Genomic DNA, 25,510 nt, shown 5'->3' on the forward strand with positions numbered 1-25,510 from the left:
ATTGCAAATCATTTTCAACCCATATTCAGTTGAATATGATACAAAGACAACATATTTGATGTTCAAGCTGATAAACATTTTAGAATTTGATGTCAGCAACACGTGACAAAGAAGTTGGGAAAGGTGGCAATAAATACTGATAAAGTTGAGAAATGCTCATCAAACCCTTATTTGGAACATCCCACAGGTGAACAGGCAAATTGGGAACAGGTGGGTGCCATGATTGGGTATAAAAGTAGATTCCATGAAATGCTCAGTCATTCACAAACAAGGATGGGGCGAGGGTCACCACATTGTCAACAAATCAAATCAAATCAAATCAACTTTATTTATAAAGTGAGCAAATTGTTGAACAGTTTAAGAAAAACCTTTCTCAACCAGCTATTGCAAGGAATTTAGGGATTTCACCATCTACGGTCCGTAATATCATCAAAGGGTTCAGAGAATCTGGAGAAATCACTGCACGTAAGCAGCTAAGCCTGTGACCTTTGATCCCTCAGGCTGTACTGCATCAACAAACGACATCAGTGTGTAAAGGATATCACCACATGGGCTCAGGAACACTTCAGAAACCCACTGTCAGTAACTACAGTCGGTTGCTACATCTGTAAGTGCAAGTTAAAACTCTCCTATGCAAGGCGAAAACTGTTTATCAACAACACCCAGAAACACCGTCGGCTTCGCTGGGCCTGAGCTCATCAAAGATGGACTGATACAAAGTGGAAAAGTGTTCTGTGGTCTGACGAGGCCACATTTCAAATGGTTTTTGGAAACTGTGGACGTTGTGTCCTCCGGACCAAAGAGGAAAAGAATCATCCGGATTGTTATAGGCGCAAAGTTGAAAAGCCAGCATCTGTGATGGTATGGGGGTGTATTAGTGCCCAAGACATGGGTAACTTACACATCTGTGAAGGCGCCATTAATGCTGAAAGGTACATACAGGTTTTGGAGCAACATATGTTGCCATCCAAGCAACGTCACCATGGACGCCCCTGCTTATTTCAGCAAGACAATGCCAAGCCACGTGTTACATCAACGTGGCTTCATAGTAAAAGAGTGCGGGTACTAGACTGGCCTGCCTGTAGTCCAGACCTGTCTCCCATTGAAAATGTGTGGCGCATTATGAAGCCTAAAATACCACAACGGAGACCCCCGGACTGTTGAACAATTTAAGCTGTACATCAAGCAAGAATGGGAAAGAACACAGTGGTGAACATGCCCTTTCCCAACTACTTTGGCACGTGTTGCAGCCATGAAATTCTAAGTTAATTATTATTTGAGAAAAAAAATAAAAGTTTATGTGTTTGAACATCAAATATCTTGTCTTTGTAGTGCATTCAATTGAATATGGGTTGAAAAGGATTTGCAAATCATTGTATTCCGTTTATATTTACATCTAACACAATTTCCCAACTCATATGGAAACGGGGTTTGTATGTTAAATGTGTGTTAATCGCGCGTTGAATGTGTTGGACATGTGTTAAATGTGTGTTGACTGAGTGTTAAATGTGTTTGTAAAACATGTGTTGGACATGTTTTGAACGTGGGCAGAATGTGTTGAACGTGTGTTGAATGTGTTAAATGTGTGTTAATTGCGCGTTGAACCTGTTTTGAAGGTGTGTTGAATATGTGTGTAAAATGTGTATTGAGCATGTGTTGAACATGTTTTGAATGTGTTTTAAATGTGTGTTAAATTTATGTTAAATGTGTGTTAATCGTGCGTTGTATGTGTTGGACATGTGTTAAATGCAGAGGTGGGTAGTAACGCGCTACATTTACTACTACTACTTGAGTAACTTTTGGGATAAATTGTATTTCTAAGAGTAGTTTTAATGCAACATACTTTTACTTGAGTATATTTATAGAGAAGGAACGCTACTTTTACTCCGCTCCATATATCTACATTCAGCTCGCTACTCGCTACTGATTTTTATCGATCTGTTAATGCACGCTTTGTTTGTTTTGGTTTGTCAGACAGACCTTCAAAGTAGGATCTAGCACAGGGGTGCTCACACTTTTTCTGCAGGCGAGCTACTTTTCAATTGATCAAGTCGTGGGGATCTACCTCATTCATATATATAATTTATATTTACTTATTTATCCAGCTCTCACTGGATCGGTTCGCAGCTGAGTGTGAAGCGACTGGGATGAGAATCAGCACCTCCAAGTCCGAGTCCATGGTTCTCGCCCGGAAAAGGGTGGAGTGCCATCTCCGGGTTGGGGAGGAGATCTTGCCCCAAGTGGAGGAGTTCAAGTACCTCGGAGTTTTGTTCACGAGTGAGGGAAGAGTGGATCGTGAGATCGACAGGCGGATCGGTGCGGCGTCTTCAGTAATGCGGACGCTGTATCGATCCGTTGTGGTGAAGAAGGAGCTGAGCCGGAAGGCAAAGCTCTCAATTTACCGGTCGATCTACGTTACCATCCTCACCTATGGTCATGAGCTTTGGGTTATGACCGAAAGGACAAGATCACGGGTACAAGCGGCCGAAATGAGTTTCCTCCGCCGGGTGGCGGGGCTCTCCCTTAGAGATAGGTTGAGAAGCTCTGTTATCCGGGGGGAGCTCAAAGTAAAGCCGCTGCTCCTCCACATCGAGAGGAGCCAGATGAGGTGGTTCGGGCATCTGGTCAGGATGCCACCCGAGCGCCTCCCTAAGGAGGTGTTTAGGGCGTGTCCGACCGGTAGGAGGCCACGAGGAAGACCCAGGACACGTTGGGAAGACTATGTCTCCCGGCTGGCCTGGGAACGCCTCGGGATCCCCCGGGAGGAGCTGGACGAAGTGGCTGGGGAGAGGGAAGTCTGGGCTTCCCTGCTTAGGCTGCTGCCCCCGCGACCCGACCTCGGATAAGCGGAAGAAGATGGATGGATGGATGAAATATATGTTTTTGTTAACAAGTTAAAGGTGTTTAATGATAATACAAGCATGTTTAACACATACAGTTAATATTGTTAATAAATTAAAGGTGTTTAATGAAAATACAAGTATGTTTAATACATATAGTTAATATTGTTAACAACTTAAAGGTGGTTAAAGATCATACAAGCATGTTTAACACATATAGTTAATATTGTTAACAACTTAAAGGTGGTTAAAGATAATACAAGCATGTTTAACACATATAGTTAATATTGTTAACAACTTAAAGGTGGTTAAAGATAATACAAGCATGTTTAACACATATAGTTAATATTGTTAACAAGTTAAAGGTGTTTAAAGATAATACAAGCATGTTTAACACATATAGTTAATATTATTAACAAGTTAAAGGTGTTTAATGGTAATACAAGCATGTTTAACACATATAGTTAATATTGTTAATAAGTTAAAGGTGTTTAAAGATAATACAAGCATGTTTAACACATATAGTTAATATTGTTAACAAGTTAAAGGTGTTTAATGATAATACAAGCATGTTTAACACATATAGTTAATATTGTTAATAAGTTAAAGGTGTTTAAAGATAATACAAGCATGTTTAACACATATAGTTAATATTGTTAATAAGTTAAAAGTGTTTAAAAATAATACAAGCATGTTTAACACATATAGTTAATATTGTTAATAAGTTAAAAGTGTTTAAAGATAATACAAGCATGTTTAACACATATAGATTCCTTTCTTTCATGAAGACAAGAATATAAGTTGGTGTATTACCTGATTCTGATGACTTGCATTGATAGGAATCAGACAGTAGTGCTGATAACGTCCGCATTTTCGAATGGAGGAGAAAAAAAGTCCTGCTTTCTGTCCAATACCACATGAAAGTGGTTGGTTTTTGGCATCTTATTTATCCAGCTTCCGTACTCCTTTGTATACACTTTACAAGAAATACATTGTCGGCAAACTCCGTAGCTTGCTAGCTTGTGCACGCCAGCTTTCTGAGACTCTTATTTTGTTAGCGCAGGCAGGATGAAGCAAAGCTTTTATTGTGCAAGTGTGCAGTCGGTCTTTGGAGTTTTGACGACAGGTACGGCGCCAGAGTCTGTTGAAATAAAGTGTTTCTCGCCTTCCTGTCGGTAATTTTAATGAGCTGGCAGCAGCCAGCGTCATCCCAGAAGACCCTCGGGTGCCGTGAATGTCAATCAAGTGACGAAAGTGACGTCATAGTGAAGATTTATGATCGCTCATTTTTAGGACTATTTTTTTTAAGCCTGGCTGGCGATCGACTGACACACCCTCCACGATCGACCGGTAGCTCGCGATCGACGTAATGAGCACCCCTGATCTATCGCATGCCTGCGTTTCACCAATCAGATGCAGTCACTGGTGACGTTTGACTCCGTTTCACCAATCAAACAGAGCCAGGCGGTCGCATGACCGTCACACGTGGACCCCGACTTAAACAAGTTGAAAATCTTATTGGGGTGTTACCATTTAGTGGTCAATTGTACGGAATATGTACTGTACTGTGCAATCTACTAATGAAAGTTTCAATCAATCAATCAATCAAAAGTGTGAAGGAAAAAAGACACTTTCATTTCAACCGTACCTCCCGTCAAAAGCCTAAAGACTGACCGTACAGTTCCTGACTTCACAATAAAAGTGCCGCTCCATCGCGCTTGCGCTAACAAAATAAGAGTCTCCGAAAGCCAGCGCAAACTAGCCGGCAAGCTACGGAGTTTGCCGCCAATGTATTTCTTGTAAAGTGTATAAAAAAGAATATGGAAGCTGGACAAATAAGATGCCAAAAACCTACCACTTTCATGTGGTACTAGACAGAAAGGAGGAACTTTTTTCTCCTCCATTTGAAAACGTGGATGACGTTATCATCACTACTGTCTGATTCCAATCAATGCAAGTCATCAGAATCAGGTAATACACCAACTTATATTCTTGTCTTCATGAAAAAAAGGAATCTATATGTTAAACATGCATGTATATTCATTAAAACACATTTAACGTGAACAAAACTGGCAAAATAAATAAATGTGTTAAATGTGTGTTAACTGAGTGTTAAATGTGTTTGTAACACATGTGTTGGACATGTTTTGAACGTGGGTAGAATGTGTTGAACGTGTGTTGAATGTGTGTTAAATGTATGTTAAATGCGTGTTAATTGCGCGTTGAATGTGTTGAACCTGTTTTGAAGGTGTGTTGAACATGTGTTAAATGTCTGTTGGGGTGTTGCGTACTTCATAGAATCCTCGGACTAAGGCTTCTGTCTGTTGAACCACTCCTCTCTCCACCCTCCACTTGGTCATTCGTTCAATGTAATCCTTTTTGTTCTTCTCAGTCACTTGAAGATTTGAGCCTCCGGACTTCAATTCCCGTTCTGTCACCTGGCAACATAAAAGTGTTAGGAAAATGAGCGCAGTTAAAATATTGTATTTTCTGTAAAGATATTCTTCTTATCTGAAACCAACAAAAATAATTTACAATGATCATTGATAAGCAAAGACTTTTGTCCCAAATTTGTTTTAATTTTGACGTCTAAAATCTGGATATGAGGACTTCTCTGTCAAACGAGAACGGCTCTTTTTAAACAGAAATTGATGTGTTGCCTTTCCGCTGTTTGTGCTTGAGGCAAGTAAATAATTGTTTCCTATCTGCCTTCTGGTCCATTTGCACTATCCACACACAAACAGACCTGGCCAAAGACCTCCTCATTGACAGTGAATGTGAGGTCCAGGATGTCTGTGATGTCGTTGTCTTTCATCCACTGCAAAGATTGATGGAACTCCTCATCCAGATACTCCAGATCAGAAAGGTCTGTTGGCCTGAAATATACACAAAATCCACAAATATGATTCACTTCCAGTTATGATGTGGCTTCCAACGACAATTTTTTTGCCTTTAGGGGTAAGCGAATCAATCCAAAGTATCAATACCAAAGCTAGTATCGGCATTGGATCAATACGAGCGTGACGAGATTGACAGATTGTTGAGTTTGATGGCCAGTGGAGTTGCTGCAGAACAGGGGTGATGTGCTGGATTGAAGGGGTTCTGGTGATTATCCAGGCTGCAGAGTTCTGGAGAAGCTGAAGTTTGTGAAGTGACTTGTGAGGGAGACCAAACAGAACCCTGTTCTGCAGCAACTCCACTGGCTACCCATCAAACATCGTATCCACTTTAAAATAATTCTCCTCACTTTCAAAGCCATTCATAACCTCTCTCCATCTTATCTCTCTGACCTGATCCATGTCGCCACGCCCTCACATTCCCTATCCATCCATCTCACTGTCCATTTATTTAAACTGTCCACCATGGGTGCCCGAGCTTTCAGCCGCTCTGACCCACATCTTTGGAACTCTTTGCCACCAGACCTTCGTAACTTGGACTCAATATCCCTCTTCAAATCAAGACTCACACACCTATTCCTGACTGCTTATTCATTGTAATCATCTTTTCTTCTCTATCTTTGTTGTTATTATTGTTGTTTTTATCCAATTGGATTTTATTGTTTAGATTTTGTACGGTGTCCTTGAGTGCCCAGAAAGGCGCCTTATAAATAAAATGTATTATTATTATTATTATTAGTTCTCTTTTCTATGTTTACTCCTACAAATGTTTTAATAGTTTGTCTTTGTGTTGTTCATATTGTTACATTGTTGAAATTGTTACACAACGGTAGGAGGAGTGTCTCGATTATGATATGGGTCTAATATCAACAAAAAAACAGGTACTGGATTCAGCGTTCTGATACAAGCAGTCCTGCAGCGCGTCAACTGGCTGTACAGCTTTTCACTAGTACAGTAAACATCTAAATGTCCTCCAATAAGCACACAAGGTTAGTGTTTTCTTGTATTTTAGTCAAGTCATTTACAAAAGGTAACATGGTAGGCTATAGGCCTACATACCTAATAAATGTCCTTGATTGAACAATATTGCAGTCTTATTGTAAATATCACATTTGTCAATATAAACATGTATCAAATAATCATACTTGATTATTACTTACACATACAAAGTCTCCAAGGCAGAACTCATCAGTAAGTATCTGATAACAAACGTGTTTTCAGCTTTCAATGTACATTGTCATGATCTTGACCAAATTATCCTGGCTAGTAGGTGTTGCCAAAAAAACAACAAACAAAAGACTCCACTTTAACACAATGACAGCTTAAGTCCTTTCCAAACAAAATAGGTTAGTGTTTTTCTTACCTACCATTGTTCTGTTTGACTAATGTTACTAGATCAAGCCTTTAACAGTCCACACTACACAATAACAAAAGTATGTATGATTCCTGCCGATATCGTATCTGAACAATATAAGTATCGTATCAGAAGTGAAAAACTTGTATCGGGACACCCCTAACCTGTATAGCTCGCATACTTGCCAACCTTGAGACCTCCGATTTCGGGAGGTGGGTGGGCGTGGTTGGGGCGGGGGCGTGGTTGGGGGCGTGGTTAAGAGGGGAGGAGTATATTTACAGCTAGAATTCACCAAGTCAAGTAATTCATGTATATATATAAGAAATACTTGACTTTCAGTGAATTCTAGCTATATATATATATATATATATATATATATATATATATATTCAAGTATTTCACTGTTTCCTGAGATCCAGGGTCAACGCAGCCGTCTACCAGCAAGTTTTAGAGCACTTCATGCTTCCTGCTGCTGACCTGCTCTATGGAGATGGAGATTTCAAGTTCCAACAGGACTTGGCGCCTGCACACAGCGCAAAATCTACCCGTGCCTGGTTTACGGACCATGGTATTTCTGTTCTAAATTGTCCCGCCAACTCCCCTGACCTTAGCCCCATAGAAAATCTGTGGGGTATTGTGAAAAGGAAGATGCAGAATGCCAGACCCAAAAACGCAGAAGAGTTGAAGGCCACTATCAGAGCAACCTGGGCTCTCATAACACCTGAGCAGTGCCAGAAACTCATCGACTCCATGCCACGCCGCATTAACGCAGTAATTGAGGCAAAAGGAGCTCCAACCAAGTATTGAGTATTGTACATGCTCATATTTTTCATTTTCATACTTTTCAGTTGGCCAACATTTCTAAAAATCCCTTTTTTGTATTAGCCTTACACAATATTCTAATTTTGTGACACACGGAATTTTGGATTTTCATTTGTTGCCACTTCAAATCATCAAAATTAAATGAAGTAAACATTTGAATGCATCAGTCTGTGTGCAATGAATAAATATAATGTACAAGTTACACCTTTTGAATGCAATTACTGAAATAAATCAAGTTTTTCAAAATATTCTAATTTACTGGCTTTTACCTGTGTGTATATATATATACATATATATATATATATATATATACATATATATATATATATACATATATATATATATATATATATACATATATACATATATATATATATATATATATATATATATATATATATATATATATATATATAAAGTGAAATACTTGAATATCAGTGTTCATTTATTTACACATATACACACACATAACACTCATCTACTCATTGTTGAGTTAAGGGTTGAATTGTCCATCCTTGTTCTATTCTCTGTCACTATCTTTCTAACCATGCTTAAACCCAGATTCCGATCCAACAAAGGTCTTAACTCATTCTCTTTCTATGCCACATCAATGTGTAATGCGCTCCCAACAGGTTCACAACGGCAATAAAAGTACACCTCCAGGCAACTTCAACCCTAAACTAACACCCTCCCCGGATTGTTGTTAATAATCAAATGTAAACAATCAAATGCAGATATTTTTCTTATGCCTTCTGATCTCTCTCTCTCTCTCTCTCTATGTCCACTACTTGCTGTACATATCCTACCAAGTCGGACCTACACTGTTTCAATATCCATTTCTCTGTTCTCAATTGTTGATGACTGATGATAACAACCAACCCCCCCCCCCATGTTGCACGCGTTATTTATGAGTAGCGTTATTTACGAGTAGCGTGTTTTTCTCCGTCTTTATCAAAATATGACAATATATGTCAACATTGTGTATGTACTGAAAGCTTCTTTTATGATTGCTGCCTTTGGTAAAAACTTAACTATTTTAGGTTTTTCTTTTACTTAGACACGCAGAGTTGGTGCTTTTCGAAACACTCGTAGCAAAAATGTGTTTAACAAATAGAAAATAATATCAACATAAGACTTAGATGGGAAACAACCGTTAGAAGTATATCAAACAAACCTTTAACAAAGTGATCACTGCAAACTCATGCATTTTTTGACTGGAGTGTGAGCTGCATGCTTTTCTCGTCGTCGTTTCCACAAATCCAGCTCTCTCCTCTCGAGGAACTCTGAAGAAACGTTTATCCTTTCCGCGATTTGAAAGATTCGTACAGCCGAAAACAACACAAACTTAGGGCATTTTTTTCTTCCAGAAAGGCGAAATGGTGCCTAGTACCTATCGAGAACAGAGCTAGCTTGACCACCACCAGTATTTGCTGGGCAGGACGTGACGTCAGTAACATCCCAGCTATTAGTAAATTGTTTGCTAATTAGCGTGTTTTAAAAAATAATCTTTAATATATTTACAAAGGCAAAAATGTAATGATTTAAAAATGTTTAAACAAACGTATTAGTATGCAGGACTGCCACTCTCTATACGTACATCACACACTGTGCGTAGGGCTCTGCGATATCCGGGATCCTCATTGAAAAAGCGCATATGACAGGACGTTTCATATTAAAATTTTACCGCAAACGTATACCTAGCCTGTGCCTGCTCTGTCACTGATAAGAATATAATGGCAAATTTCCCGAAACATTCACACTGTCTCTCCTGTTGGTCTTCTAAGCAGACGTACTGTCAGCCGCAGTTGTGTCAGGAAGGTTTGCAATGTTTTCATGATGTAAAATCTATTATTTTACACCAAAAAAAATATTGAACAATTTATTTTTTATCAATTAATTTTAGTACAAAACATGCATCCAACTGAATTCAAGTTTGATTAGAAAAGCCTAACAATTGTTTCAGATGTATAATTGATTTTGATATTTGGGATTGGCAGTATTGCCCACCTTCTACTTCATACTGCAGTACTTACTTCATATTTCAATGATGTCAAAGATTCATGTGTATTGTAATATGGTAAAATTACCTTAGGGGAACTATAGCCATACAGTCCAAACAATCTCAAAGCTCAAGAATGTCCTGTTTGAAAATGACAGATTATCCACACTTTACCGTTCTGAACCTTATTTAAACCAATGTTCAATAAACAAGGGGCCACTTCTTCTTCATCGTAAGCTTGGTCTAAGTGCGGCGATTGAATATTCCAAGACACTCACAGCCTGAGTAGGGCCTTGTAGAAAGGTCTGGTGAAGAAAGCGTCCAGGAGGTATTGATGAATCAGAGCCAGGCCCAGGATGCGCCCACTGAAACGGAACCTAAGCAAACACAAGACCATCAATATGCCAATGCCCTGACATTGCCATGTGAACCTGAACCAACGCAATAAAAATGACAAACTTTACACTAGTAATTAAAAACACTAACTTTGACTTATGTTGCTCCTTAAATTAAACTTGAGGGCACTTAACAGAGTAAAATACTTTAGTATCTGCCGTAATTTGAAGTCACATGTCACACCAGGGTGTGTGCAGGTCAACATTTAGTTTTACGCTCAACAGTCCTTCATTCTTGACTGCACTTTATTTTGGAATATTGCCAACCCTTCATAATCTCTGTGTGAGACAAGCACACGTATGTTTTTCTCTATTTTGTGTATTCTAAATAACAAAAAAAAACGCTATCAAGAGGTGGCTAACAATGTAGCTAACGGGGGTCATCCATTACGCTTATAAAGCCCTCTTAAAAAAACATCCAAAAACTTAATTTACATGTTGTGTGCTGATGGTTGTGATTGATACTTTATATCCCGAAAAAAGTGCAGTTCCCCTTTAATGGCCATTAAATGCTATATATACACACATACACTAAGACAAGAGGAGATCTGCCCCACCCTTAATTACAGGAACCTCATGTTAGGTATACGACTGGGCCGGGTGTCGGCCACCCGTAGCTTGAAAGTGCCGCCCTAGTGGCTCCTTGGAGCTTCTTCAAAAATACATCAAAATGGAAAAAGGTTGGTTTGGCAACCTAACCGTTAAGCTAAAAAGCAAACTGGCCGGCATGCATAAAACGGCAATGAAAATCGTAGGGAGGAAAGAATATGAGCCAATACAGAGCATCTATGAGCAGGCAGTTAGGAAAAAAGCTAAGAAAATTATTTCCAACTCACAACACCCACTCTTCCCTGAATATGGAACCATGCCATCAGGGAGAAGACTCTGGGTCCCACTATGCAAATCTAACCGCCTTAAATTATCATTTGTCCCAGCCTCCATTAAGCTGACCAACAATGTGCAATAGAATGTTAATACATAGGTTAGCACTTTTTTAGCACATAGCACTTTAGCACATAGCACTTTAGAACTAAGCACTTTAGCACACAGCACTTTATCCATGAGCTCTAGTGCAATGCACACTGGTACTTTATCTTTATCTCCATACTGTAGATTTTATGCCGACATCAAAGTGCCACCTATGTCTATCAAGCTCCATGTTCTGATGTTTAAATGTTAGTTGTATGGTTGTGGTTGTGTCTGTGCTTGTGTTTTTGTTCTGTTGTTTTTGGGTATGTTAAGAAAGCAATGGTGCACTGTGCCCAAGACAAATTTCCCCGCGGGGACAATAAAGTTGAACCTTGAACCTTGAAGGTGGGGGAAAAAGTATATATTTTTTGTTTTAATATGGTTTCCCGAGGAGGACAAACATGACACAAACCTTCCTAATCGTTAGAAATCCCACTGTTTATGTTATACATGCTTCACTGATGAGAGTATTTGGCAAGCACTGTTTTGTCCCACTAATTTGGGCAGTCTTTTGAACTCACCGTAGTTTGTTTACATGTAAGACTTTCTCCGACGCTGCCACAGAAAGACGTGTTTTATGCCACTCCTTTGCCTCATTTTGTCCACCAAATGTTTTATGCTGTGCGATAATGCACAAATGTGAGCTTTGTTGATGTTATTGACTTGTTGGAGTGCTAATCAGGAATATTTGGTCAGTGCGTGACTGCAAGCTAATCAATGCTAACATGCTGTTTAGGCTAGCTGTATGTAGATATTGCATCATTATGCCTCGTTTGTAGGTATATTTGAGCTCATTTAATTTCCTTTACTTATGTCCTGTGTGTAAATAATTTCTATTTGCATGTCTGAAAAACATTTGATCTACCGTTTTTCCCGGACTATAGAACGCACTGGTATATAGGCCGCAGGGTTCAAAGCGTAGGAAAAAAATAGCGACTTATAGTCCAGAATTTACGGTAAATAAAATAGGTTCATAGTAATAATATTTCTATCACATATATGATACAGGGCAGCACGGTGGTACAGGGGTTACTTCATGTGCCTCACAATACGAAGGTCCTGAGTTCAATCTCGTGCTCGGGATCTTTCTGTGTGGAGTTTGCATGTTCTCCCCGTGACTGCGTGGGTTCTCTCCGGGTACTCCGGCTTCCTCCCACCTCCAAAGACATGCACCTGGGGATAGGTTGATTGGCAACACTAAATTGGCCCTAGTGTGTGAATGTGAGTGTGAATGTTGTCTGTCTATCTGTGTTGGCCCTGCGATTAGGTGGCGACTTGTCCAGGGTGTACACCGCCTTCCGCCCAAATGCAGCTGAGATAGGCTCCAGCACCCCCCGCGACCCCGAAAGGGACAAGCGGTAGAAAATGGATGGATGGATGGATGTCTCATGACACATTATTTGTATGTAATATTGGCTGCATTTCTGGTAGTTGTTTGTGTGCCGTTATAGACCACAACAAACGTTACCCAGCTTGCAAAGATTGTAATAAATCCATTAGAAGAAGACAACCTGCCGTTTCCTTTAACCTGGACACACACATCTTTACCTTTGGCCATTCTAAACCAGTAACATCCAGGAGTTATCTCACCCTCTGAGAAGCCTCCGTTTTACAAAACAAATATCCAAAGTTGTACAAATGTGTAGAAATTTATTACATTTCAACATTTCTGTCAACGAAGAATGGCGTCACCCTGCAACACAGTCATTTTGATAGTAGGCTAATTTAGCTCATATAGACACACCGTGTGTAGCCTTTATTATAAGACTTGTATAAGGCTTTTAATTTTTTGCAGATTTGTTTTTTGTATTTTTAATCCAATATGGCTCTTTCAACATTTTGGGTTGCCGACCGCTGAACTCGGGTTCAGCGGTCAAGGGTTCAGCGGTCAAGGGTTGAAGCCACTCAAGGTGGCTTCAACGTCAAAGTTATGTTGTCTTTGTCAGAATCTGGTGGACCAAAGGTTATGTATGAATCCTCCCAGTTTTTCTTAAAGGGGAACATTATCACCAGACCTATGTAAGCGTCAATATATACCTTGATGTTGCAGAAAAAAGACCATATATTTTTTTAACCGATTTCCGAACTCTAAATGGGTGAATTTTGGCGAATTAAACGCCGTTCTATTATTCGCTTTTGGAGCGATGACGTCACGTTGTGACGTCACATCGGGAAGCAATCCGCCATTTTCTCAAACACATTACAAACACCGAGTCAAATCAGCTCTGTTATTTTCCGTTTTTTCGACTGTTTTCCGTACCTTGGAGACATCATGCCTCGTCGGTGTGTTGTCGGAGGGTGTAACAACACGAACAGGGACGGATTCAAGTTGCACCAGTGGCCCAAAGATGCGAAAGTGACAAGAAATTGGACGTTTGTTCCGCAAACTTTACCGACGAAAGCTATGCTACGACAGAGATGGCAAGAATGTGTGGATATCATGCGACACTCAAAGCAGATGCATTTCCAACTGGACTAGACATATCAGCTTTCAGGAAAAGAGAGCGGATGAGGGTATGTCTACAGAATATATTAATTGATGAAAATTGGGCTGTCTGCACTCTCAAAGTGCATGTTGTTGCCAAATGTATTTCATATGCTGTAAACCTAGTTCATAGTTGTTAGTTTCCTTTAATGCCAAACAAACACATACCAATCGTTGGTTATAAGGCGATCGCCGAATTCGTCCTCGCTTTCTCCCGTGTCGCTGGCTGTCGTGTCATTTCCGTCGGTTTCGCTTGCATACGGTTCAAACCGATATGGCTCAATAGCTTCAGTTTCTTCTTCAATTTCGTTTTCGCTACCTGCCTCTACACTACAACCATCCGTTTCAATACATGCGTAATCTGTTGAATCGCTTAAGCCGCTGAAATCCGAGTCTGAATCCGAGCTAATGTCGCTATACCTTGCTGTTCTATGCGCCATGTTTGTTTGTATTGGCATCACTGTGTGACGTCACAGGAAATGGACAGGTGTATATAACGATGGTTAAAATCAGGCACTTTGAAGCTTTTTTTAGGGATATTGCGTGATGGGTAAAATTTTGAAAAAAACTTCGAAAAATAAAATAAGCCACTGGGAACTGATTTTTAATGGTTTTAACCCTTCTGAAATTGTGATAATGTTCCCCTCTAAACTATCACACATCCCTGTCGTCCTCCATCCCGGGAGGAGGAGACCGGTCAAGACACAACTCAACAAAACAACACTATGTAGCAGGGTTGCTTTAGAATAGTAGACTATTCCATTTGTCAGTCTGATCCGACTACCAACCTCAACCAATGAATCAAAGTTTACTTATATAGCCACAACCTCGCATAACCTAATTGTCGGACATTGATCCCCATTAGCTGTGCTCTTAAAAAACAACAACATAGGATGCCTATAGTCTATGATCAGTCGAAATCTAATGAATTAGGTTCAAAGATAGCCCGACTAGGTAGTATAAGGTTGAAAAATTCATTAAAATTAATTATTAAAAATTAATCAAAGGCTTATGTAAACAGTGCAGATTGCGGAGTTAATCTGTATTTGTTTTGAACCACGTAACTGGTATACTGCATTAATGTATTTTCTTCACAAATGATACTTTCCATGAATATTTAATACTGCATATACTCCGAGTTCATTTAAGATTCCTCTGTAAAAAAAATAAAAATTGTTAATTGGAAAAAATAAGTCAATGATTTTGAAAGGTTAGACCGTTACAAAGATATGAACAGTCAATAGTTTTTATGACGGGGTTATTCTAACACAGAGATACAGGATGTGAAACATTAAATACAATAATTAGCATGTGCTTGAGTGAAATAAGTGTTTGATACAAAAATAAAAGCTGACTTGGTAGTTGGTGGGGGAAAAAAACATGTCATTGACTGTATGTGTACATACTTGTATTTGTCTTGTTGATAAATCAACTTACCATTCCAGATGGTTCTCCACAAATGCAGACATGGGGCTGATTTGAACAGTGTAGGTATCATTTGCGGAGTACTCAAATAGTCCATAGTATGGATTAAACAATTCCTGAGACAAAAGGAAGAAAAACTCTCTGGACGGTCCACTGTAATCTAGCCTGAAAAGACAAAAAAAAAGCAAGAAATGGGTATTACTCCATATGGACACACAATCTTATCAAAACATACAGTAAATATATGGTGTCATACTCTAATTTTCTGTGACGGAAAGGCCAGTGTTAGCTAACACCAATAGATGGAAGAGTGCCCCTACCTATGTAGACTACGGTAGTTATGCAGTCATTTAAAAGATACAAGCTAATAAGACAAATCGTAGAAATTAGTTAGGTATGCACGATGCTTGTGCTGCTAAAATGAGACCTAGCGTTAATAGTGGTGAGCCACAGAACTGATGAGAAAGTGTTTGATAAGAGGCAACAGTTTCAGAGAAAATACATTAGTTAGACTTAGAGACTTAGACTTAGACTTCCTTTTTATTGTCATTCAAATTTGAACTTTACAGCACAGATAAGAACGAAATTTCGTTACATAAGCTCATGGTAGTGCAGGATAAAAGAGCAATAAGGTGCATATATAAATAATATATAAATATATATATAAAATAAATAAATATATATAAATATAAATAAATAAATAAATAGATTACTGTACAGATAAATATATTGCACTTTTTCACATGCGTCCACATTTATGGATGTATGTTATATTGTCTTTTTTATTCCAGCGAGTTAATCCATTTTGGGGGGAGTTGAGGGGATAATTTAATTATGATGCGTTCAAGAGTCTTACGGCCTGAGGGAAGAAGCTGTTACAGAACCTGGAGGTTGTGCTTTGGAGGCTGCGGAACCTCTTTCTAGAGTCCAGCAGTGAAAACAGTCCTTGGTGGGGGTGGGAGGAGTCTTTGCAGATTTTCTGAGCCCTGGTCAGGCAGCGGCTTTTTGCGATTAGTTAGTTGCCTTTTATGAATTCTTAGAGGGAAAATGCACTTTATCATTACAACCTTGATTTCTACAATTTAATGTTGCCTTTCGCAGGGATGTATTGCACTATTTTAAAACAGCTATGGGAAAAATATAATTTTATTTTTGTAAATAAGAGATGTGACTCCATTTGTTTTGGTGTTGCTGACTGCAATGCAGAATCATATTGGCCTAGTTCTGCTTACCTCATTTTATGAATGTTTAAAAAAAAAAAAAATTATTTTATGAAATCATTTAAAAAAAATATATATTTTATGAAATCATTCAGAATGTTTGAGTTGCTTGTTCATCAATGAAATAATTGAAGTTAAAATATCAATACATTTTAACTTATTTTTGCTCTACACAATGATTGTAATTGTTTGCATGGATCAGAATTACAGTAGGAAGTGTATTTGTACTCAAACTATAATAAGTAAATAATTATTAGATGGCGCTATTCTATTCACTAAAATAGATTTGCATATTATTTGGTAGAATGTATACATTTTGGGCAAAATGTGAACTGTTAAGTTAATTACTTCTCACAAAATGTTGTGAAAATATATGTACATAAATGGCGGTTATTGTTATCTGTTGTAAAGGTCTGGAAATTATTTGTATCGGTTCATATTTCTATTATCGTGAATCCCTAATAATAATGTGATCACCAGCGAGGATGAGCAAATGCTCTTGTGCCAATTCTTAAGAAAACCCCCAAAAAAGTCTTGTAGCGGTCCAAAAGTAATTTGCGGCAGACTACCCAAAAATAAATGAATGTGTGGGAAACCCTTTTATGTGTGTGTTGTGTGTATGTCTTACCCTTCCTCCCCCAAGAAAGTGACATAAAGCTTGTTCCTTTGTAACTCTTTACGAGAATATGCCATCACTTGATTGAAGGTGCCTTCCAGCAGGTGTTCTCGCCTTATCAACAGCCTGTAAGAACCCAAATAAGATATTTTTTAGGACACGGAGAAAGCATTTTTCCAATGGCCCGCCAACGGCGACTGATACATCCCTGCATATTTGTAGCTGGGCATTTGCGACCACGCAGAACTTGCAATCAACTAAAAAATAACACCATTATTTTTATGCCCGTTTTCTTTGAAAAATATTTCATTCACTCCAAGTCAGAAATGTTAAAATACACTGACTAGTGGTGGGTATGGTGGGTTAAAAACACAGCCACATTGAAGGTTCCTGCTTCATGACACAATTTGTTTTACATACACACAAATCCATCACAGACAACAATTTGAACGCAGAAATGTGGATCTGATTACAGACACGTGCGCATGCTAGTGTTGTCCCAATACCAATATTTTGGTACCGGTACTAAAATTATTTCGATACGTTTCGGTACTTTGATACTGTTCTAAATAAAGGGGACCACAAAAAATTGCATCATTGGCTTTTTTTATCAACAAATTTTAGGGTACATTAAACATATGTTTCTTATTGCAAGTTTGTCCTTAAATAAAATAGTGAACATACAAGACAACTTGTCTTTTATTAATAAGTAAACAAACTAAGGCTCCTAATTTAGCTGCTGACATATGCAGTAACATATTGTGTCATTTTCCATTTTATTATTTTGTCAACATTATTAAGGACAAGTGGTAGAAAATAAATTATTAATCTACTTGTTCATTTACTGTTGATATCTGCTTACTTTCTCTTTTAACATGTTCTATCTACACTTCTGTTAAAATGTAATAATTACTTATTCTTCTGTTGCTTGATACTTTACATTAGTTTTGGATGATATCACAAATGTGGGTATCAATCCGATACCAAGTAGTTACAGAATCATACATTGTACATATTCAAAGTCCTCATGTGTCCAGGGATGTATTTATTGAGTCTATAAATATAATATACGTTTAAAAAAAACGAAAGAAGATGTTGTGATGCCAGAAAATATTGACGTAATCATAGTACAATTGACTAGATACGCTCTTGTACTTGGTATCATTACAGTGGATGTTAGGTGTAGATCCACCAATGGCGTTTGTTTCCATTTTGACGCCGGTGAGCTACGGTGTGTAGTGAAGCATGTTTAGCTATTCCTCTTCCTGAAGGGATGAAACTTGTAAGAAACATACTTTATTTGTCGCCATGGAGGCGAGGAATAGGGATTTAGAAGTAGCTAAAACACTGCCGACAGCGGCTGGACTTTAGCCGCTAGCTAGCGAGCCATGTCTTAAAGCACCGTTTCTGGTGGGCGTTTCAGTGTTATAACTTCACCTTTATCTTTAGTTTTTAAGCCAAAATGCATCCGTTCTCCCTTTTCTGTCTACACACTGTGTCGGTTTGTAAGTACTCCGTGATTGTGCGCTGCCGAACATGCTCCTCTGCTCGTAAACCAGCAATGTCATGTTTGAGGGACCGGCACTTTTCAGAGGCGGTATATTACCGATTATGATTCATTAGTATTGCGGTACTAAACTAATACCGGTATACCGTACAACCCTAACGCATTCACACACACACAGATTTAAATACACATTTGCAAATTGTTTTGCTACAATACTTCCATATTGATAGCCTGAACAAATAATTCAAGGACTTTTTCAGGCTTTTTAGCCAAAGAAACCTGGAGTTTGAACTCAATACATGTGCTTTTACATTAAAATGTTAAATCTGTACCCAGTCTTACTTAATCTTGCCTGGTCCTTGGCCATAGCCCTTTGCTTCCAGTTTTCTGTAGAAGTTTCTGAGTTTGGCCTCAAAGTCTCTGCGATAAGGTGCCGGCGCCCTGGCTCTTTGCAAACCTACACAAAGACAGAACACATTCACTCAGAAAGAAACATTGCTATACAGACTTTTTAACGAAGGCAACGTTCATCAGAAATCAGGAAAATGTCATGATGTTGTTATTCCCATGGCTAATAATGTTACAAAATGTTACATACACCGACTCAGTGGCCTAGTGGTTAGAGTGTCCGCACTGAGATCGGTAGGTTGTGAGTTCAAACCCCGGCCGAGTCATACCAAAGACTATAAAAATGGGAACCATTACCTCCCTGCTTGGCACTCAGCATCAAGGGTTGGAATTGGGGGTTAAATCACCAAAAATGATTCCCGGGCGCGGCACCGCTGCTGCCCACTGCTCCCCTCACCTCCCAAGGGGTGAACAAGGGGATGGGTCAAATGCAGAGGACAAATTTCACCACACCTAGTGTGTGTGTGTGTGACAATCATTGGTACTTTAACTTTACTTTATAATGTTTGCGATTGAAAATAAAAATCCTATGTGTAACATTATCTCCCGTTTTTAGACCTTATTGGTTGATTTAATTTTGAACAGCGGTAAACACGCAGGCATAATGCCTTACAATGCACACAGGCGATTCAAAATACATTCCCGATGTTTTCCGTGTGAGTGTGAACTGATTTGAAAGATAGTGGACACGTCACTAATACATCCTGGAAGTGATGTCGTTAAACAAAATATACGTTTCCCACAGCAAGTTTTCATATAGGAAACAATATAAGTCCAAAACAATCCCAAATTTGTTAACATAAATCACTTGTATTAAGTCCGTTCCTCCAGGATTTTTCAGGCTTTTTTTGTGATTGTTGTAGCCTAAAACAAAGCTTTTTCAGTAGCATAAGTAGCAATGTTTTAAGGCAGGGTGTCTAAATCCCAGCCTGTGGGTCAAATGCGGCCCACCGGCATCTTTAATTTGACCCGCGAGACGACGGCACAAGATCAATTTCAATAAGCAACCTAGCCAAGCGGGGTGTTTTCAAAATACATTTAAATACCAGTGACCATGATGTGTACTTCCTTGATATCACAAGCACAGCCTTTACCTATATGACCCAATCCAAACAACCTTTCCTAGTCATGGTGCAAAAAATTCAACAAGCCCAAAAAGTCAACACACGGTCACACATAATACAAGCTGCTCACCAAACGTTTTGGATTTTACAAAACACGTCCCATCACCATAAAAAAATGAGCAACTACACCATTCAAATCCATTGCAAGGCAAGATGGGAAAAATGCAAAACACTCTCTACACTTATCCGTGTTTGACTTTTAGCTGCTTAATTTTTTGATGGATTACAAAGAGGTTGTCACGTAAGTAAACATGGTAGGAATAAAAGTTTTACAAACTCTTAATATTTAATTATATATATAAATTATTATCTCTCACACGCACACACACACACACACACACACACACACACACACACACACACACACACACACACACACACACGCACACGCACACGCACACGCACACACCAAATTTTTCCAGCCCAATGCGGACCCTTTGTCAAAAAATGTTGACACCCCTGTTTAAAGACTTATTTTTTCAATAACTTTGAATCAACTTGAGATTTTCTGCATTTGTTGCCAGTGTTCTCATAGAGCACAGAATTTTAACAAAAATTTAAAAACAAATACTGTATTGATGTTTTACTCGTTTCATACCAAATACTTAAAAGTAGACACTAGATGGCAGTAAAAGAGCTAGAAATATCTTGCGGCGTACCCCAAGGATCAATACTGGGACCAAAATTGTTTAACCTCGATATAAACAACATTTGTAAAGTTGCAAAAAACTTACAGTTGGTACTGTTTGCGGATAACACGCCTGACTTCTGTTCAGGAGAGAATACACAGAAGCTAATACAAATAACAGAAGAAATTAACAAGTTAAAGAGATGGTTCAACAAAATCAGACTGTCCTTGAATCTCAATAAAACTAAAATAATTGTTATTCGCTAACAGTAGAGGAGAAAGCCAAAATCAAATACACAGACGGAGTAGACATTAAAAGAGAAAAAAAAATCTAATTTTAAGGTGTTATAATGGATGAGAAAATTAACTGGAAATCTCATGTAAAAAGTATACCACAAAGGGTGGCAAGAAACATTTCTATAATTAACAAAGCAAAATATGTCACTAGACCAAAAATGACTCCATATTGTCTACTGCTCGCTAGGGCTGGGCAATATATCGAGTTTGTAAGATATATCGATATATTTTTAAACAAGATATGAATTAAGGTTAAAATATTGTAATATCGATTTTTTTCACGTTAGAATGACCAAACACCACTTATTTGTTGTGTTCCTTTTCTTCTCCGCTTCCCACTCCCTCTCATGGGCTACTAAAGCCCTCCCCTTCCTCCTTCCAAGACATGCTTGCACGTATAAGAACATCCATGATTGTTTGGTTGTTTACTATGATGCGTAACGATTGGTTAAGATTATGGCAAAACATTAGGACAGGCCAATCAGAGGCAAGATAGGGCGGGTCATCGAACCAGGAAGGGAAATCACAACAGACATCCCAAATGACGACGAGAGAGTCGACGAGAGAAGAGAAGGAATTTTCAAGCGGGCGATTTATATATTCAAAAAAATAGTAGAAGATGGCAGAGGGATTCTCTTTAGATTTTTCTTTTAGTGATGTAGACAACATCCAGGAAATCTACAATGCGTCTACTTGGCCACATTTGGACAAATGTATGCCTCTGGATAAAGCCTTCATTTGAGTTGTTTACCAAGTAAGCCCAAATCAAATCTGTTCTCGAGTTGCCAAGCAGGGCATATTTCGCACGAGAAATGCTGCCAAAAATGTGTGGCGAAGTGAGGAAGATCATAGCCGCACAATTAAGTCAAGTCACTTACTTGGCGCTGAGCAGAACCGTACGTGTGTGACAGTCCATTACATCGTCCACTGGGAATTAAAAAGTGCCTGCCTGCAAATGTATTTTGTATCTGAGTTTGATACATTTTGTAGTATTTGCACAGCTATGTTATTTATTTTACGTAGAAAGAGTATTTTTCTATCTTATTTATTATATGTAATTCTGTGCTACTTAAACAGTTTATTTTCTGTGATGTTAATACCCATCGCTTAAAAATGAATATCTTAATATGTATACTTTCACTGGAAAATATATTGAGATATATATCGAATATCGAATTTAAGTAAAAATATATCGAGATATACTTTTTCGTCCATATCGCCCAGCTCTACTGCTCGCCGGTGTTACCATATCTGAGTTATTGTGTAGAAATATGGGGAAAATAACTAAAGTACACTTCACTTGATGTGTTACAAAAAAGAACAGATAGAATAATGCATAATGTTGGATATAAAGAATGAACTGTTGAGAGCAATCTGTATAGCAAATATTTGTTGGTAATGAGAGATGAGATTATCATCACTCTTCAACATCTCTAACATGTTAATGATGCCTCCTTGCTAGGTCAGCATTGCAAAAAAAATATACCCTGAATAAATAAATGTTAAATAAATTAAGAAATATATAAGTACATTTAAACCAAGAAGTAAATGTTTGTATACTACATTTTCCAGAAGGCTTAGAGTCATAAAATGGAACCGGAAGTAAGTCTGAGCTACCTGGGAGGCCGTTTTGCTGTTTGATTAATAAAGTGTTGATATGTTGTTATTGTTCAAATTGTACAAAATAAGGATAACCGGTGAATGTGTTATGATGTTGGAAAACATTTTCCACGCTCGTGTGGAGATCTTTCAAACCCCAGGTTGGGGGAAATGTTTTGGAAAATATCCGTGTTGGTGTGGACATGGCTTTGAGAGTTCCAAAAATTTCCAACTGCGAGGCTGTGAAGGTACGCATGTCCTCACTGCTGATTGGATGTGTGTGTGTGTGTGTGTGTGTGTGTGTGTACTGTAAGAGCCCGGGTAGGATACCGCACCTACCGGGACATTCCACTACCGCGGTCGAAAAACAAAAAATAAACACGTTCCCCTGAAATTGGCTACATGGAATATTAGAACCCTCTTGGACAACAACCCTGACAGGCCGCAAAGAAGAACTGCGCTTGTTGCTGCTGAGCTCAGACGTTATGGAATTGACATCGCCGCCTTGAGTGAGACCAGACTTCTGGATGAGGGATCCCTAAAGGAAGAAGGCCAGGGTTATACCTTTTTCTGGAAGGGTTACCCTACAGAAGGTCCGCATCACCATGGTGTTGGTTTGGCAATAAAAAACAGCCTGCTACCCAGTTTCACTGAAACACCTACCGGCATAAGTGAAAGACTCATGTCTGTCCGTATTCCCCTTGCAAAACACAGCTACGCAACTCTTCTCAGTGCCTATGCGCCAACTTTACCATCCGAGAATGAGGCAAAGGACCGTTTCTACCAGGAACTAGATGAGGCCCTACAGCGCATCCCCAGCAGTGACAAAATCTTCCTGCTTGGTGATTTTAATGCCAGGGTGGGGAAAAACCACCTCATATGGAAAGGAGTGATTGGGAAGCATGGTATCGGGAAGGTCAACAGCAATGGCATGAGGCTACTCAGTCTCTGTGCTGAGCATGACCTGACAATCACCAACACAATCTTCCAACAGAAAAATAAACACAAGGCTTCCTGGATGCACCCACGATCCAAGCAATGGCATCTGCTGGATTACGTCATCGTGAGACGCAAGGACACCAAGGACGTGCACATCACCCGTGCAATGAGAGGTGCTGACTGCTGGACTGACCACCGCATGATTATCTCCAAGTTGCGAGCGTCAGTACGTCCCCCTGTTCGTCTCCGAAAAACTGGAAAGAAGCGGTTGGACTCTGCCCGGCTTGAAGCAGACGAGGCCCGGAACAGCCTTCGATCCTCCATTGCAGGGAAGCTGCAGGAAATCGACCCCTTCCTGAGCCCTGAAGGCAGTGTTGATGACTACTGGACCTGCCTTAGCTCAAAGCTCTATGAGGCTGCAGCCGAGTCTATTGGCTACCGCCGTAGGAAGCATCAGGACTGGTTCGACGAAAACTCAGAATCCATCAGAACCATACTGGACACCATGCACAAGGCCCGTAACGCATCCCTGAACAACCCTACATCTGTCAGGCTAAAGCAGCACTGGAGAACATCAAGGAAGGAGGTACAGTCTGTCCTACGAAAACTGAAAAATGACTGGTGGACTGACAAGGCTCAAGAAATCGAACATTTTGCAGTGAAGAACGACATGCACAACTTCTATAATGCTGTGAAAACCATCCATGGCCCCAGAAACTCCTCTCTTTCACCTGTGAAGTCGGCTGATGGCTCAACCCTCATAAAGGACCAGAAACAAGTTGTGGATAGATGGGCGGAACACTTCCAGACACTTTTAAACCAACCTGCCACCCCTGATCTGGCAGTGCTGGATGAGCTGCCCAGCTACCCAACTATTGAAGAACTGGATCTTCCACCAACCTTCTCTGAAGTCCTGGCTGCAATTAGGTCACTTAAGAACAACAAGACACCTGGCCCGGATGGCATCCCTGCAGAGATCCTTAAACAGGGAGGCTATCTCTGTACCAGAGCAATTTTCCACTATATTGCTGATATATGGAAACGCGGAGCAGTCCCCCAACAATGGCGGGATGCAAATGTTGTAACCATATATAAAGGGAAGGGTGAGAAGTCTGTCTGTGGCAATAGTAGAGGAATATCCCTCCTGTCTGCTGCTGGCAAGGTTCTTGCCAAAGTGATGCTGTCAAGACTCGTACAGAGCATAACAGAACACCTGTTGCCTGAGTCTCAATGTGGCTTCAGGAAAAATCGCAGCACTGTGGACATGATTTTCACAACACGCCAGCTACAAGAGAAGTGTCGGGAGCAACATCAAGATCTATACATGGCGTTTGTGGACCTATCAAAGGCCTTTGATACGGTCAACAGAGACTTGCTCTGGACGGTCCTTCTCAGGGTTGGTTGCCCGCGGAAGTTTGTAAACATCTTGCAAAGTTTCCACGAGGGGATGATGGCTCAGGTGACAACAGGAGGACATGAGTCTAGGCCTTTCAAGGTATCCACAGGTGTCAGACAGGGTTGTGTACTTGCACCTGTACTATTCAACATCTTCCTCATGAGTGTCACCTGGCTACTGCACAAAGAAGTTGAGGGAAGCAGTGGTGTGCTGGTGGATTACAGGTTGGATGGAAGCTTATTTAACATCAGAAGGCTGCAGGCGGCTACCAAGGTCAAAACTGTGAACATTGTGGAATTACAGTATGCTGATGATTGTGCCTTTGTGGCACATACATCAGAGGCTCTGCAGGCGACGCTAACAGCTGCTGTGAAGGCCTATAGCAGACTGGGTCTCACTGTGAACACTGTAAAGACGGAGGTACTGTGCCAGTGGAACTCCCCTCCGCCAACTCGACCACCATCACCTGTCTTTAACATCGATGACAAGACCCTAGCAATAGTCCCAGACTTCAAATATCTTGGGAGCATCCTCTCCGAAAACTGCAGCATGGACAATGATGTTCAAAATCGAATAAGATCTGCCTCAGC

The 25,510-nt window shown here is 39.7% G+C and overlaps 1 protein-coding gene across 6 annotated transcripts in view; it reads right to left on the reverse strand.

Moving 5' to 3' along the window:
* Nucleotides 1-25,510, reverse strand: part of LOC133609793 (E3 ubiquitin-protein ligase HECW1-like) — a 181,770-nt gene that overhangs the window by 15,585 nt on the left and 140,675 nt on the right. For all 6 annotated transcript variants that reach the window (XR_009815776.2, XM_061965749.2, XM_061965747.2 and 3 more), the window contains 6 exons: nt 18,872-18,986; nt 17,035-17,148; nt 15,199-15,351; nt 10,191-10,289; nt 5,587-5,716; nt 5,132-5,278 (listed from right to left, as the gene is read on the reverse strand). Coding sequence is in view for 5 of the 6 variants with exons in the window: in XM_061965749.2 (XP_061821733.1) it covers nt 5,132-5,278; nt 5,587-5,716; nt 10,191-10,289; nt 15,199-15,351; nt 17,035-17,148; nt 18,872-18,986 (758 nt within the window). In the remaining variant the exon portion in view is untranslated. The remainder of the gene's footprint in view (nt 1-5,131; nt 5,279-5,586; nt 5,717-10,190; nt 10,290-15,198; nt 15,352-17,034; nt 17,149-18,871; nt 18,987-25,510) is intronic.

This window comes from Nerophis lumbriciformis, linkage group LG07 (assembly GCF_033978685.3).
Source record: "Nerophis lumbriciformis linkage group LG07, RoL_Nlum_v2.1, whole genome shotgun sequence".
NCBI classification, from domain to species: Eukaryota; Metazoa; Chordata; class Actinopteri; order Syngnathiformes; family Syngnathidae; genus Nerophis; species Nerophis lumbriciformis.